We start from the raw sequence: 17,803 nt of genomic DNA, 5'->3' as shown, positions 1-17,803 counted from the left end.
GACGAAGCGAAGCGGGAAACAGTTCAACACAAAGCACATTTATTCGCGATGAACGGGAAGCACACATATTCAATTCCACCAAAAGCACATAGAAAAGGAAAAGAAAAAGCAAATGCGACAATGAAGATCTAATACCGATTACGCGAGCACACGGCAACACTTATACAATTTTACTTCACAGACGGCGCCGACAACACACATTCCCAAAGCAAAAGAAAAGAGAACCACCCTCCAGGATGAGGGGGTAGGCGGGCCTGGGGCCGAGACCGTGTCGGGCCTACCCGTCTGGTGATGAGACGCGGAGCGACGGTGGTGCCTCAACTCCGCGGGCCTCGCGGACAGTGTCTGGTAGGGGGTGGGAAGGGGGCCCCCTTGGTCGCACTATCTCAGCGCGGGGGGAAACAGGAGGGGGTTGCTGATGCTCGGGGAAAGGAGGATTTTTATTCTGTCTCGGGTCCCGCGACGAGCGTCTCCACCTCGACCAGGTCGCGCTGTCGGCCTCCCTGGTGTGCAGCTCCCGGCACCGACGCGAGCACCCCCTCGTCTGCCTTCGCCGCCGCCGCCTCTCCACAGCTCCGTCGTCTTCGCTCCGACTCCAACTCCGAACTCTTCCTCCTGCGAACTTCCCAACTGCACTCAACTCCAACGCACACGACGACTTTCTGACGAACGCAGCCGCTTATATAAGCCCCGTGGCTTCGCCTTTGACCCCCTGCCTTCGACCTTTCACCTCGCTCCCCATTAGCCCGAGAAAAAGTGGGCGTGAATGCATTTTGATCCATGAATTTGCATATAGCGACCGCCCTCCAACGCCCTGGAGGCGGGGCCAAATCGCCCCTCGCTCACCGATTGGACGGAACAAAAGTGGGCGTGAGTCGTTTTTGATCCGTTTTTGGAGCGGAAAGTCCGTGGTTTTGTACACGGTGTTCGGCGCGCGCCCTGCACGAGTCCAATACCGGTACCCACAAGCGGCGCAAGAACGGTGGCGATGCGACGGTTGCGAGGTGTGACGGTAAAGGTCGTGGCTGTTGTGGTGAAGCGGCGTTGTGGTGGGTGGTTGATGTTGTGATGACTGTTGAGACGTGGTTGGCGGTGGCAACAATGGTGGTTGGTCCAAAATAAAGATAGTAAAAGAAAAACGGCTATCCTGAAGAGTCGCAGCACGCATGAATGACATGTATTCCCACTAGACAACGGGTTTGGGCCTAACTACACATATACTTACCGAGATATCTCACCTAAGGGACCTGAATGGTGGTTTGCGAATTTGGTAACCACAACAATATATATAGTTACGAATTTCGCCCGCCCGGCGTGCGATCAGCCACGTAACTCAAATCGCGACGCGTCGCCCACCGGAACGGACAATTCAGTCGTGACCCTTTTGGAACTACTGCCAAGGAGCTAGCCACGGGTGGGGGTTTAACCTCACCACAACCCAGTCCGCATTCTACCCGCGCGAAATAGGGTGAATCGCCGAATGTCAATATACCTAAGTACCCGCGCGGGTCGTGTACCGAGGAGTTGTACCACGCCGCAGGTCGACTCGAGACACGAACCGCTTAAGCGGCTCGTTCCGTGCTGCAGGGATAACCGAGCGGAGTGATCGTTGACCTCGACGGTTCAGATTATTTATTGGGTGTCTACACCCACTACCAATCCCTTACGTGATGCAAGATGGAACTTACAAACAAAGGAAAGGACGCAACGAAACGGGAAACAGTTCAACAAGCAAGCACTTTATTTCACACACAGCCAAGCATGTATTCACAGCCATACAGTAATGCACATATAACAGTCAAAGCAAGAACAATACACAGAGTTACTACCGAATAAAAAAGGCAATTATTTTCAGCACACTCATACAGGTTTACTTTCAAGACTGGCGCCACACATACATTTCCACAAAAAGCAAAAAAAACGAAAGCCACCCTCATAGACAAGGAGGCAGACAGGTCCGTGGACCAAATAAACGTGGGACCTGGGTGATCGGCCAGGTCCACGAGACCGAAGGGGTCTTACCCGCGCCCTCGTGGCGCGATGGCGGGCTAGCCGCAATATCCGCGTAGCGCGCCTAACTCCGTGTCAATGGTATGGTCGGTGAGCTCCTTTGGGCGTGCGTCGCGCAGGCAGGTGTTGGTCAGTCGACACCACGGTTGGGTTGGGGAACGGACGGGGTTACCGGCGCTATCTCAGCGCGGATGGGGGTGTGGGAATTGTTGATGCTCGGGGTCGGGAGAGGGGAATAGCGGACGCTCCGTCATGCTAGCGGGGTCCCGGGACCGCACCGACTCCGGCGAACTCTCGCCCCTGAGCCCTCTTCCGTGTCCCTGCTTCACGCCGCGACTCGTCCCTCGACCTCACCTCCGAGCTCCGTCCCCTTCGCCGTCCGATCCCCACAACGACAACCTCTCAGACTCCACGACTTCCGACTCGCGCCACTTTCTGCACCCCTTTCTGCACACACGAGCTGCGTTGTCCTCGTGTCTTTATAGACCGTGGGAGGAGCTTGTATGCAGATTAGCGGATCAAAACGCGCTTGGAGGCGGGGCCACACCGCCCGACGCTCGTCCATTGGACGGAGAAAAAGGGGCGTGAGCCTCTCCTGATCCGTTTTCCTCTCCTAAAAGGAACGCATTCACAGCAGGTTCGGAGGCGGGGCCATGCCACCTGATGCTCAGTCATTGGATAGAAGAAAAGGGGCGTGAAGCCTTCCTGATCCGTTTTCCTCTCCCGAAAGGATCCATGTGCACTCGTGGCTTGCTGCGTTCGGCAAGAATCACCAAATGGGCCCTGGACAGCATGACGTTCGGTGTTGACTGGTGGTGTGGTTGATGGTTGTGGAAGGAGAAAGGCGAATGTGGTGGGGGTTTGCTGTGGTGGTTTGGTGGTTAGTGGGCGTCGTTTGGGAATGGCGGTGAAGCGATGTTTGCGGGATGGAGTGGTGGAGGTAAGGAGGCGAAGGTGATGGTGTTGTTGGCGGCTTAATGGTCCAAAATAATGATAGAGAAAGAAAAATGGCGAACTCAAAGTGTCGCAGCCCAGTTGAATCGCACATATTCCCTCTAAACAACAGGTGTGGACTAACTACACATTAACTTAGCGTCATAACTGATCTAAGGACCCTTTATGGTGTATTGCGATTTTCCACAGCCGTAACACTACCCCCTCCCCTTTTTACAGACTCGTCCCGAGTCGTCGAATTTTCCTGTGCCATCATGTGTAGTTCTCTCCGAGTACGTTTTACCTTCGGATCCCTGAGTGCGACATTCAGTGTATTCGTGTCCCCAAAATAAATAACCTACGGGCTGAGTAACTAACTCAACAAACCCACTCATATGGGCGACTTAAATAAATTGCCGGCGCTAAGACTTACATGCCGGGGGTGCACTCATATACAATACACAACTTAACACCTTAACCTTATAATTTACAATATTCCATGGCCCAGGATCAATGGACTCTGCAAAGAGAAAAATCAAAAGTCAGCAGGGAGTCAGGCTGCTTGCACGCAGTCTCTGGCTCAAGTAGTGCAGGTGACAGGGAACGTGGCTGGCTGCTCAAACGCAGTCCAGGACCCTCCCCTTTTAACATGGACGCAGTGAACATAACGGCGCATGAGCTGCGCAAACGCAGTCTCCGTGCCAGCTCAAGTGGCACACGCAATGAACGCAATGGCACATGAGCTGCGCAACGCAGTCTCCGTGCCAGCTCAAGTGGCACACGCAATGAACACAATGGATGGATGGATGGATGGATGGACGCAAACACGGTGCATGGGCCGCCACTGCAGGCCCGTGTTGTAGCTGCCAACAGGGCAGTCCTCGCAAACTGCGCGACGATCCTTGCGCACATGGCAATGAACAAGGGGGGGGATGCAAAACAGAACGGGGGCAAAAGATGATGAGGGTAGTAGGCATGGATGGCAAAGGTGTGCAGGCAAGGCATGGCAAAACAGGGCCGCTGCTGCAAACACAGCCGGCAGACGATCCGACCGGCACAGGCCTTGAAGCAAAAACAGCCATCAGACAATCCGACCGGCACAGGCCTTGCAGCAAACAGCCAGCCGATGAAGTTGGCCAGCCTCTTGCCTTGAAATGGAGGTTGGTGGAGGGAGTGCGGTGGTGCTGGCCACTCGGAAGGCGGGCTCGGACCTACCTACTCTCTCCCTCCCAACCTATCGCCTTTGCCTGTCTCTGTCCATAACCACCCCCTTAATTTGTAAAACCCAATTTAGCCCCAACTTATTTTTTTGTTTTTATTTTTATTTTCCTTCTATAAATCGTCCGCTAACCCCCTTTATGTCTCTGTTCGGCTAACCTATCCTGTCACCTAGCCTACTCCAAACCCCTACGTTCCCTTCCTGGAGGGGAATAAGGGAGAGCTCGCGTCCTGTGTCGAGGCCCAACTCAAGCCTCAGGATAGCCTCCTCGGAGTTCAGCGATCTTTACCCAAAGTGGGTCCAGCGGCCCACAACGAGAGCGAAGGGATGGATGGTGCGGAGGGGTACACTTCCTATCTACCCTAACCATTAACTCTTAAACTACCCCAGGGCTTTCAATAAGCACCTCTTGCTTAAACTATCGGTTCTAACAACGAAGATTCCCGTCACCTGTGTTGGTGGCCTCGCAAATTCCGGGTCATGCCCCCCCCCAATTTTCCTTCCGTGCCCTCACACGGTCTCATGGCTGGGACGCGTGGCTCCCTTGGCAGGCAATACCCTCTGCTGATTCTCCTACAATGGCACCCCCAGGCACTACACTGCCTCCGAGCCTACCAGCTCCCTAAACACTGGAAGTGCCCTCCATTGCGACTCCCTTAAAATGCTCACATGGCAGGCTGGCTTCCCGGGCCCCTTTCCGAGGGTCACCCGTGCCCACGACACTGCCCATGTGGCCAATGGCGCCCCGGGCCCCCACATCATGCGGGCGCACCCGTGCCCACTACGCTATCCCCCCCCCATGGGCCCTTGGCCTACCACGGCCGACTAGCCCGGTGCCTGGGGTACCCACTCAGCGATACTCACCGTTCGTAGCCACGCTACCCAGCCCGTCAACAGGGCTCCTGCACCCCTCCAAGCGGGTCTCGAGCCTACTTCCCCACCAACAACAAAACGACCTCCATTTTGTCAATTTAACTAACCCACTCACTCACATTATACTGACCCCGAGGTCCCTTGGGTTGGAATCACTCCTCCCCCCAATCACTCATCGCACCATGCATACCACATTGACTCCATTCACACAGACCCGCTGGCCTCACTCACTCATCAAGTTTCATTTCCACTCCTCTTCTCACACATTGCTGAACTCGTCCATTCTTCTATCTGCATCCCCGAACGAACTCGTGCTCGCACGTCGTCCCTTACACTACAGCACGTTCCATTTACACTACGTAGCTAAGCTACGTCCCCACTACACATCCACAAGTCTGTCACTTCTCAAATCAATTTCCATTTCACTTCCTAAATCTGACTACAATCCCTCTAACTAATCCATTCCACGGGCTCCATGAGGACTTACCCCAGCCCCATGAAGCCGGTCTAGCTAAGCTAACCCTTCCCCCTAGCTAGTTCCATCCTGTGCCCAGGCCAGGGGGTCTTCCACCCCTTACCCGGGAATCCTGTTCACCCGAAGCGAGGCCGCGCTGGTGTGCGCGCATCAAAAATAAAAAAAGCAAGCAACTCACAACCTGCGCACCTTTTACGTGACGTCATGGCAGCTGTTCAAACACCTCGTCCCTCTTGGACGGTACCATCCGGCAGGGATTCACCCTCCTGCCGGATTCCAACCCGAGTTGCAGCCATGACGTCACCCTGCGCATTACAAAGCAAACCTCGCATTTTGAGGGGTTCCCCACACGAACACGTGTTCTGCCCGTCCATGACCTGCGTCGTGCGTTCTGCGAACAGAACACACTGCGCAGGCCACATAGAGCTTCACACACACGCCCGCGTGGAGAACCCATCCGGTCAAAATCCGTAATCCAGCCTAACCTTTGTCCGTCCGCGGGATCGGCAACATCCACCGCTGGCGTTTCCAGACTGGGTTTCACTCCCGCAAGTGCGCACGTGGCGGCCTCGTGCGTAGCACAGCACGGACCTCGAGCGCACTGCCGTGCAAACCCGGCACGGTCCCCAAAACAGCTACGGCCGCTACTCGGCTTTTGTCCCTCTGTCGCCGTCGACTCGTCGCACTTCCACGCACACACTCCTGCGTGTCACGACTCTCACACACCACGACATTACACTCACACCGGGAGACGCGGCTGCGTGCTCCCGCATGCCGACCATCACCTCCCTCACATACAGCGACCTCACACACGCTGTCCCTCTCATACACGGCCTTTTCACTCACACACGGTGTGCTGAGAGGCACGCACTCCGGCACACTCGCAACCACACCACTCACACGCGGGGTTTCACTCCCACACGGGTTTCACTCATACCCGGGGTCTCATCCATACACGAGGTCTCATCCACACACGGGGCGCACTCACACCTTTCACCACACACACCAGGACAATCACGCTGGGGATTCGCGTGGTCTCTGTTACCACAAGGGGTTCCGGGGCCTCTATACCCCCCCCCCCAAGCTCCTCGTGCACCTGTCCGCAGCACTCGCCCCCTCAACCTTGCTCGGCACGACCGGACCCGCCTGGTCGTGATCCGCCTCAAGGGAGCATAGTGTCTCCCTCCGTTCCTGAAGGAGACCATCCAGCTGCTCGCACCGGGTCTCCAAATAGTCCGCCAGCTCACCCCCATTAAGCCTCGCTAACTCCATGTGTGTGTGCTCGTCCTTAACCCTGTCCAATTCACCCTCTATCTCCCGTGTCTCTGCCAACTCGGTCACCTCTTCACCCATTACCTCCCTTGTCTCAACTATTATTTCTTTTATCTCCTGCGTCTCCCTTCGTGTCTCTGTTAATTCTATTTCCTTCGTCACCTCGTGTCTCGTCTCACACGTCACAGTCACCCCATTTAGTTTTTCCCTCTGTGTCACCGTCACTGTTGCTTTCTCTGTCACTACCCTCGCCCAACACGTCTCCCGAATTATTTTGTCCTCACCCACCTCCATTGCGGGCCTGACAGCCGTTGCACTCCCCCCCCCCCCAGCTCGTTCGCTCCAGCACATGGCGCCGCCATTATGCCCGCCTGCAGGCATCGCCCCACGCGCTGCATCACACCCCAACATTGTTTGCACATTCTCATCCATTTTGTCGTTACTTCGTTGATAACTCTCATTTATTTCGTTCATTTGTTGCGTATTTCCATCCATTTTTTTGTTCATTTGTTGCGTATTTCCATCCATCTTTTCGGTCATTTGTTGCATCATTCCGCTTATTGCCTGCAAAATCATGTTTACCTGGCCCACGTTAAGTGGGTCTGCGGCAATCGCTTCTCCCTCAGGCGCGGGTCTGCCGGGGACTGGGGGAGGACTTTGACGGAGGCGGGGTGGGGGGGGGGTGTCATACACCACGGCCTCTGCCGCTGCCGCGCCCATTTCGGGTTCCGGGTTTGGTTGGGGAAATTCATCCTGTCCGGACATGTCCTGCTCGGGGAATTCATCCTGAGCCATGGATTCTACACATTCTTCATCCATCTCGAATACCCCCGTCTCCCACTCGCCTTGAAACTCCATCTTATTTCTCCTAAGGGGTTAAATTTAATGCACTCGAATTTTGTGGGAATCGAGGGTCGCTCCACTCACCCCTGGTCCGATTCCCGTGAATTTAGTTGGAGACCGAGGTGGATTTGAATCCCACACCCCTGTACACCAGTGTTCCGAATTTCGCCCGCCCGGCGTGCGATCGGCCACGTAACTCGAATCGCGACGCGTCGCCCACCAGAATAGACAATTCAGTCGTGACCCTCTTGGAACTACCGCCAAGGAGCTAGCCACGGGTGGGGGTTAACCTCACCACAACCCAGTCTGCATTCTACCCGCGTGAAATACGGTGAATCGCCGAATGTTGATATACCTAAGTACCCGCGCGGGTAGTGTACCGAGGAGTTGTACCACGCCGCAGGACGACTCCGGACACGAACCACTTAAGCGGCTCGTTCCGTGCTGCAGGGATAACCGAGCGGAGTTATCGTCGACCTCGATGGTTCAGATTATTTATTGGGTGGCTAGACCCACTACCAATCCCTTACGTGATGCAAGATGGAACTTTCAAACAAAGGAAAGGACGCAACGAAACGGGAAACAGTTCAACAAGCAAGCACTTTATTTCACAGCCATACAGTAATGCACATATAACAGTCAAAGCAAGAACAATACGCAGAGTTACTACCGAATAAAAAAGGCAATTATTTTCAGCACACTTATACAGGTTTACTTACAAGACTGGCGCCATACATTCATTTACACAAAAAAACAAAGAAAACGAAAGCCACCCTCATCGGCAAGGAGGCAGACAGGTCCGTGGACCAAATGAACGTGGGACCTGGGTGATCGACCAGGTCCACGAGACCGAAGGGGTCTTACCCGCGCCCTCGTGGCGCGATGGCGGGCTAGCCGCAATATCCGCGTAACGCGCCTGACTCAATGCCCCTGGTATGGTAGGTGAGCTCCTTTGGGCGTGCGTAGCGCAGGCACGTGTTGGTCGGCACCACGTTTGGGTTGGGGAACGGACGGGGTTACCGGCGCTATCTCAGCGCAGATGGGGGCGGGGGGGAATTGTTGTTGCTCGTGGTCGGGAGAGGGGAATAGCGGACGCTCCGTCCCGCTAGCGGGGTCCCGGGACCGCACCGACTCCGGCAAACTCTCGCCCCTGAGCCCTCTTCCGCGTCCCTGCTTCATGCCGCGACTCGTCCCTCGACCTCACCTCCGAGCTCCGTCCCCTTCGCCGTCCGATCCCCGCAACGACAACCTCTCAGACTCCACGACTTCCGACTAGCACCACTTTCTGCACCCCTTTCTGCACACACGAGCTGCGTTGTCCTCGCATCTTTATAGACCAGGGGAGGAGCTTGCATGCAGATTCGCAGATCAAAACGCGCTTGGAGGCGGGGCCACACCGCCTGACGCTCGCCCATTGGACGCAGGAAAAGGGGAGTGAGCCTCTCCTGATCCGTTTTCCTCTGCTAAAAGGAACGCATTCACAGCGGGTTTGGAGGCGGGGCCATGCCACCTGATGCTCAGTCATTGGATGGAAGAAAAGGGGCTTGAAGTCTTCCTGTTCCGTTTCTCCTCTCCCGAAAGGATCCATGTACATTCGTGGCTTGCTGCGTTCAGCAAGAATCACCGAACGGGCCCTGGACAGCACGACGTTCGGTGTTGACTGGTGGTGTGGTTGATGGTTGTGAAAGGAGAAAGGTGAAGGTGGTGGGGGGTTTGCTGTGGTGGTTTGGTGGTTGGCGGGCGTCGTTTGGGAATGGCGGTGAAGCGATGTTTGCGGGATGGAGTGGTGGAGGTAAGGAGGCGAAGGTGGTGGTGTTTGAGTTGTTGGCGGCTTAATGGTCCAAAATAACGATAGCGAAAAAAAATGGCTAACTCAAAGCGTCGCAGCCCGGATGAATCACACATATTCCCTCTAAACAGGTGTGGACTAACTACACATGAACTTAGCGTCATAACTGATCTAAGGACCCTTTATGTAGTATTGCGAATTTCCACAGCTGTAACCATATATATACACGAGGTGTGTTCAAAAAGTATCCAACCTTAATTTTTCGTGTATAAACAAATGAAGCTAGGGAGGCGTGGTTTGGTGCACGTATGTAGGCGATCCTAATCCGTATGCGTGAATATTTTCCCGCCTGCAGAAGCTGTCAGTCACCGACAGGCCGCTGATGAGTGAGTGTAAGTGAGCGCCGTCGGATTTTCGTTTTTGACAAAATGATGGAAAAACTTGAACGCTACTGCATCAAATTTTGTGTAAAGCTTGGCAATTCCCAAGTGGAAACGATCCGCAAGATTCAACAGGCCTTCGGGAACGAAGCAATGGGCACCACACAGATATAAGAGTGGTACAACTGCTTCAAAGATGGTCGCACATCATTGGAAAGTGAAGCACGTTCTGGTCGGCCCTCAACATCCCAAAATGAGATCGTAATTGACCAAGTGAGGACCCTGCTGATGCAGGATCGTCGAATCACGATCAGAGAACTTGCAGACGAGGCGGGCATCAGCATTGGATCCGTTCATTCCATTGTGACTGAGGATTTGGGCTTAAGGAGAATCTTAGCGAAGTTCGTGCCAAAGCTACTGGCGATCAAGCAGAAGCAACTCCATTTGGAGATCGCACAGGACATGCTGGAGACTGTGAACAGCGATCCCAACTTCTTCAACACAGTGATCACTGGCGATGAGACCACAGTGATCCGACTGCCCTCACACTTCCTCACTCATCGGCGGTCTGTTGGCGACTGACAGCTTCTGCAGGTGGGAAAATTTTTACACATATGGATTAGGATCGCCTACATACGTGCACCAAACCACGCCTCCCTCGCTTCATTTGTTTACGCACGAAAAATTAAGGTTGGATACTTTTTGAACACACCTCGTACATATATATATATATATATATATATATATATATATATATATATATATATATATATGTATATGTGTATATGTATATATGTATATATATATATATATATATATATATATATATATATATACACACACACACACACACACACACACACACACACACACACACACACACACGTGATTGCCATTATGATTCCACCTTGTTTGCCATCTGATGATTATAGGGTTTTCATCTCTCTGCTGATTACAATGGCATTAACATCACATTTCCTGTGACCCGCCTTGGGCCCAATGTTTACATCTCCTGTACTCCATTCCACAGGAATTGGTGCATTTTCTCGAGGTTAGCTCGTTATTTATGTAACTTTTATGCATTAAGAATTTCCGCTATGTGGAGTTTTGGTGTGTTTACATAGTTTCCGTTCAGAAGGCAGTCTGTTTGTCTTCAAAATGTCAGTTTGCTTTTCTTCTTTCTTTTACTTGTTTGTTTCCTTTCCTGTTCGTACAGAGTCTATCATTATACCTTCCAGCAAATAAATTCACTCCCAATTTCACAAGTGTGGCTGCTTCTTAGTTCTTGCAAACCTGGCTTCCTTTCATCCTTCATCTTTCTTTCTTTCTTTTTACAAAATATATCCTGTAGTTCCTCAAATGGAGGTTGTCTCATTGTGTCCAAACCTTTCGGAGAGCAGATTACACAATTAGTTAACATTTCAGAGATTTCGATTCGGTACATTTAAAAAAAACATGGAGGGCTATCCGTGCTTTGATGTTTTGAGTGAAATCTTTCTCGGAGATTTGCTATACCTGGCAAGAAACACATTAGGAAGCATCAGACAGTAATCGTTGACATTGCTAGTCAGTGCAGGAAGTGACAATTTCACAGAACACGAGGATTGGGAATGTTTTGTTTGGAGATCAATCAAAATTTTTTACATCCACGTGTAGCATTCTACTTTAATTCTGCCTTTTACGTCTCACCAAATGACTGGACTTACTTCTTCAAAGAACAATTTTGAATGACACTTTTATCATTCACATGAAAGGTCATCAGAATATAGTTTGGGATTTAATAACCACTTTTGCAAGTACATGTATTTCTATCATTTTTATTTATTTATTTCGTCCGATCCTATTGGGGATTGAACTCAGACGAGACACCTCATTATGGAATGGAAAACCATTCTTCACAAAAGCTCGTTATCCCCATGCTTTTAAAAAATAATGGGAGTTATTCTAATCGGCTCCGTCTGTCTGTCTGTCTGTCTGTCCATCATGCTATTTCCTCCTAAACGGTTGTGCAGAAATTCACCAAACTTGATAGTTGCGATCATCACATCTATTGAAGGTGCAAGAGCAGTATCAATCTTGGCCCCACTCCCTGGGGCAGGATAAAAAGGTGAAATACCGAAAAATGCAATTAAGCGCACATTTTAAAACGAAACTTTGTATCTGCAATCAACATAGATGGATGCATTAAATGTGTAACGATTTATTGGACTTGACCCCCGCGTTAAATCCCAGGGGGTGGGGACTTAGGGTTACAGAGATCAAAACGGGAAAAAATTTTAACACAAAATTTGATATTGGGTCAATCCCAGTGGAACGTTTTGCCAACTTTCAACTTTGCTTCGGATGGGAAGCAGGCAGATTTGCGATGACATGCCATTGATTTTGCTGTAGTATCAGTTAGCTTTGGCGGGCAGGTAGGAAAGGCAACAAAGGTGAACATTTTGAAAGGGGGTGTAGACTTTGTAGAGACCCTATACATTATTTGCACCTTCAAAATGTTGGCTTCATCCCAAACAACCCCTCTCCCTCCCTTTTTATTTTCATGTGTACCTCTTCTGTCGGTCCTTATTGGGTCGCCGAAATAGGTGACCCTTATTGTCAGTAATTCTGTCTGTTTGGATGTTTATTCGTTTGTCATCAGCATAATTGGTAGTAAACGTGGGCGGATTTTGACCAAACTTGGGTGGTAGGTACATCTTATGACCTAGTTCTTTGGAAATTGTGATGGTTGCTAGGGACGCTTTGGTTCCTTAGCAACAACCGAAAAAACCTTCAAAATCGGTACCGTTCACGCGAAATCAATTCCGAAAGCCATTATCCCACGTAGGGTTATGAAATTTGTCACGAATGATCTACAGGTGATGCTTTATCAAATACATTCCGGTTTTTGTGATATATGGAATACTTTACCCAAAGCGCCCCCTACAATTAGGGTATGCGCGAAAATTGAAGGCCCCCTAGCGACCAGGTGAGTGCATTGATATGAATGAAACTTTGCAGGTTCATGGTACTCAATGAGTACTACAACTTTGCCTCAGGACATATTGACCGATTTCGCTTAGGTCAGGGGTCAAAGGTCAATTAGTGCAAAAATCGATAATATGCGAAAGCTGGAGGTGCCTTCGCGCCAAATGCTATTCCTCCTCGGGTTATGGTCGGATGGTCATGAAAATTCACACTAATCGTCTGGAATACATTGTGCACAAACAATCGAGCCGGATTTTCGATTTAGATCTTTGTTCACCCACAGCACCCCCTCGAACTTTGGGGATTTCCGATTTCAAACCGCATTTTCGGTACTTTTCATTCAAATGGATACCGAGTAGTTATCAGGAGATGGAACTGGATGAGATTTGATATGCCTAATCTTAAGGTGATTCCCTATCCGCTATATGACATCCATTTTGCTCTATATCTTATAGTTTCCATGCTCGGCGACCCATCGCCGCCTACCGGCTTGTTTCCCCTTTATTTGCCTCAACAACGACAAAAATTCCCAATGCTGCCATATTATCAAAAGTTTTTTTCTTTCTTCCGGTGTTCCAGAATATTCAGAATTCCAATACCAGTATATCGACATGGAAAATTATACCGGTATAGCCGGTATATCAATATATCGCCGGACCCTACCTGCAGTTATGCCTGGTGTTGGCTTAATGGTTAGGGTGATGGGCTTTGGATCACAGAGTCCTGAGTTCAAATCCCGCTCAGCTGTTGAATTGATACCAGGTGGGGTTGACTTGGGCTGTCATCCTTCCGAGATCGGCAAAATAAGTGTCAGCATGCTGGTATACTGTGTCGGAGTGGCGACCCATCCTGGATTTTACCCAATAGCCAAGGAGACTGCTTAAGCAGCATCAACGCTCTGCACAAAGTATGGTCCCAACCTCCTCCTCTCCTCCCTGCAGTGCACTAAAAGCATTTGTCTCTCTATGAACAATGTGATTGTCCTGCATGACCATGCTATGTGCTGCATTCAAAATGCAGTGTTTGTGATGTGTTAGTGTCCTGCGAATGGAATGTTTTGCTTCATCCACCATTATTCACTCAATTTAAGTCCATGTGATTTACACACATTCTTTAAATTATAACATGAGCATCAGCGAAGATGTTTTGTATCTGCCGAAGGGGTTACCAAAGCTACATCCATTGCGTTAAAGGGCACCACACAAGGAAGGCTTCTGTGCTTGAAGAGGATGGAGATGATGTGGAATCATCTGACATGAATATAGTTTGTCAATGGTATTATGAGGTCCTTCTAAAAAGTAACAGGACTGACTTCACAGAAATTTTATTCCAAAAAAATATTGAAATCACAGCTTGTCCCCTTCAAAATAGTTTCCTCCAGTCTCACACACATGTCCATTCTCTTATTCCACGCTTCGATACACCCCCGGAAGGCTTCTTCTGGAATCCTCCAGAGTTCTGTTGTCACAGCCCTCTTGATGGCTTCCACATCAGGAAATCCGGTCCACTTGATCACCCCCTTGAGCTTGGGGAAGAGGAAAAAATCAAAAGGGGCCAAGTATGGCGAATACGGGGGTTGCTCCAGAGTTGCCACGTTCCTCTCCGCCAGAAACTGTCGGATGCTCAGGGCACTGTGAGCAGGGGCGTTGTCATGGTGGAGCACCCAGGCATTGTTCTCCCACAGATCCATCCTCTTGTCCCGGACTGATCTAATGAGGCACCGGAGGATCTCCTTGTACATGTATTGATTCAATGTTTGACCCTGTGATAGAAACTTGAAGTGGACGATGCCCTTGATGTCAAAAAACGCGATGAGCATCACCTTGACCTTCGACTTCGACATCCTTGCTTTCTTTGGTCTTTGTGATGCCGGACTTTTCCACTGACGACTCTGCCGTTTGGTCTCGGGATCGTATTCGAATATCCATGATTCATCGCCAGTAATGACTCTCCTGAGCAGGTCTGGATTGTCCTCGAGGCACTCGATAATGTCTTGACAGACAGTGACTCTGCTGTTTCTGGTCCTCGGACAACAGCTTGGGGACCATCTTTACGTACACCTTGCGTATTTCTAGATTTTCAGTGATGATGCTCCAGATGGTGTCCTTGTTGATGGAAAGTTCCTCAGCAATCATCCGCACCGTGAGTCGACGATCTGCATGCACCATCTGCTTCACACGCTCGATGTTGTCAGCCGTTCTGCTCGTTGAAGGTCTTCCAGACAGTGGATCATCTTTAACCTCCTCTGATTCCTCTTTGAACCTCTTGTACCATTCAAATGCATGTGTACGTGACATCGTTTCTTCCCCGTGGACTTGCTGCAGCATTGCGAAGGATTCGGAAGGTGTTTTGCCAAGTTTGGCAAGAAACTTCAGATTGGCTCTCTGCTCACGACGACTCAAACTAGACAACATGTAAAGCACGACCTGTAAAAAAATCACACAATGAGCGCAGTCAACCATCACTAATCATATATATTGCTGGAATGTTGTGAAAGACTGTGACGCAACCCGTTCATTCAAGTTGTATAAGTGGAGCACACAGCAGGCTCAGTCCCGTTACTTTTTAGACTGACCTTTTATGTCTTATATATTTGGGGTAACATGTTTTTACATATATCGGGGTGACTTTTGGGTTGATGTTCGTATATCTGCTGAAGTACCATTGAATTACTATGAAGCTACAGTATTTAGTCTGGCTTAAGATCTTAAGGTACTGATTTCAAGCCCCTGTTGTGCCATCAGTAACACCAGGTGGGTTGACTCAGTCTGTCATCCTTCAGAGGTCGGCAAAATGAGTACCAGCTCTGGGAAAAATGATCCATTCAAGTATCCTGTGTTGGAGTGGCGACCTTTCCAGGATTGTGCCTCCCAGCCAATAAAACTGCTTCAGCAGCTCTATGCGCCTGATGGCACAAAAGGAAAGGATGGTTACAGTATTAAGTATAATGAAGAAGTGTTTATCTGGCATGGAGAGAGTATTCTGATACATACAGTATTTGCAAGCATAATCTCACTCTATTTGTTCATCTTTTCAAATTCTTGTATGGAATCTGTTATTTCCTCCTTTTTTTTTTCTTCCAGGTTACAGTGGAGGAGGTGGACAGAGCTCATATTACTCATCAGACAGACATTTGTGATCTTCAGTTGATAGATGGTGGAGCGGGAGAGGTCCTTTTAGGATCTGGAGGTAGAGCTGTACCAACAGAAGAAGGTGCAGGAAAAGATGGACCAACTGGAAAAGGTGCTATTGGAGCTGGTGTTGACAAGGAGATGGCTTTTAGAATCAAAACCCCTCTGTCACCAGCCCCCAAGCGGCCAACATTCTTGAATCTTTTCCCACATACTCCACTAACACAGGTGAGTGGGGCATCAAGGTGTTGGACATGTTGGTAATTAACAGCCAGGTAATTAACAAGCAGAAGCTTGATGTAGACGAGAAATGAGGAAAATAAAGGCTTCAACTGCTGAGGATTCTGATTACAAAGTATGAAGGATTTTTATTTTTATTTTTTCACAAGATCAAAGGTTCTGAGTGGAGCTGCCACACATACTTCTCACACTTGGACATACAGATGAATACACAAAATGCAACACAAGACTGTTAAATGACACAAACACACAGCACTGAGATTTGGGGAAGTGCTGTCACTTCCTGAGGCACTCTGGGTACCAGCGATGCCACAACAATGGTGGCACCTTTCTCACCGCACTCAGCGAGGCATTTCCTCAGGAGCAATTTCCTCATCCACATGGATACCAAGCTATGGGAATTGACCATGCTCTTGTCGTTTTTAAATGCTGAGCATCAAGCAAGGAAGCAGCACATACCATTTTAAAAGTCTTTGGGGTGACTCGGCCGGGGTTTGAACTGCCGACCTCCCAGACTCGGAGCGTCCCAGACACTAAACATTACACCACCTGCTGAGGATTCAGATTGCAAGTCTGGTAATATGTATTGAGGACATTGTGGTGCAGTAAATAACAGGACATTATGTGCATATCCTGCATTATTTGCACCTTCCAAATGTTGGCCTCTTCCCCAACAACCCCTCTCCCTCCCTTTTTTTAAAATTTTCACTTGTATCTCTTCTCTCGGACCCTACCTCTCCTTTATTTGCTTAAATAACTACAAAATCCCCAATGTTGCCATGCTATCAATTGTGATGTTGAGTTTTAATGGAAGAAGTGTGTGTGTGTGTGTGTGTGTGTGTGTGTGTGTGTGTGTGTGTGTGTGTGTGTGTGTGTGTGTGTTTTTTGTACTGTTGGAGTCGTGATATGGAGAAAATGCCTATAAATATATCTTGTTTTAATTGGATGTAACTGATAGGAAGGAATAATTGCAAAGTATTATAACGATGGACCAGTGGATGGACATGAGGTCAAACTTCCACCCGGATGGTCACCGATTTAGCAAAAGAGAGTTTGTGGGACTGTGATGCCGTTTGCCATTAAAATGCCCAAAATATATTTACTTTAGTTTCTTATGTGCAGTTTTTGCAAAGAGCCTACTACCTGCGCTGTCTTCAGTCATTAGAAAGAATGGGGGCCGAGCAAGACCCTCGACGAACCACCACGGTTGTACCCTACTGACAAGGGGTTTTCACGCTAATTCTCAAGTCGCTGCATTACTCATGCTATGGCCAACTGTTCCCAATTCTGTATGGCACAATGAGCCAATGCTTCAATGGTGGAGAAACCAGGGTTTATTAAAAAGGGGAGGGGAGGACAACAAAGTAATATTGCAATTAGAACGGCACTTGGTAGAGTGTATACCTCCACCAGGCTGAACAGTTTACGTTTTGTATCCCACTGATATGCCGAATTTGGATCCGGACCTGAACCAAAATCGAATTGGCTTGTTCTTGCCACCTAACCAATTCAACCACCAAGTTTAGTCCGAATCCGGCCATAACCTTTTGAGATATCGTGCGATGCTGTATATAGTTTTTAGCCCTATCTTTCAATGGTGAATAATCTCTTGTAAAGTTCTGGTATCCAGATCTGGATTCAGATCTTCACCAAAATCTGATCAATTTGGCC

The 17,803-nt window shown here is 49.5% G+C and overlaps 1 protein-coding gene across 6 annotated transcripts in view; it reads left to right on the top strand.

Moving 5' to 3' along the window:
* Positions 1 to 17,803, top strand: part of LOC147013404 (uncharacterized) — a 153,358-nt gene that overhangs the window by 50,082 nt on the left and 85,473 nt on the right. For all 6 annotated transcript variants that reach the window (XM_085855202.1, XM_085855205.1, XM_085855201.1 and 3 more), the window contains one exon: positions 15,845 to 16,120. In XM_085855202.1, coding sequence (XP_085711328.1) covers positions 15,845 to 16,120 — 276 coding nt within the window. The remainder of the gene's footprint in view (positions 1 to 15,844; positions 16,121 to 17,803) is intronic.

The sequence above is a fragment of the Eptatretus burgeri genome, chromosome 14 (genome assembly GCF_056783735.1).
Source record: "Eptatretus burgeri isolate ZD-2024b chromosome 14, Ebu_testis_v1, whole genome shotgun sequence".
Classification (NCBI taxonomy): Eukaryota; Metazoa; Chordata; class Myxini; order Myxiniformes; family Myxinidae; genus Eptatretus; species Eptatretus burgeri.
Note: the sequence above shows the minus strand (reverse complement) of the source record. Positions and strands in the feature narration are given on the sequence as shown.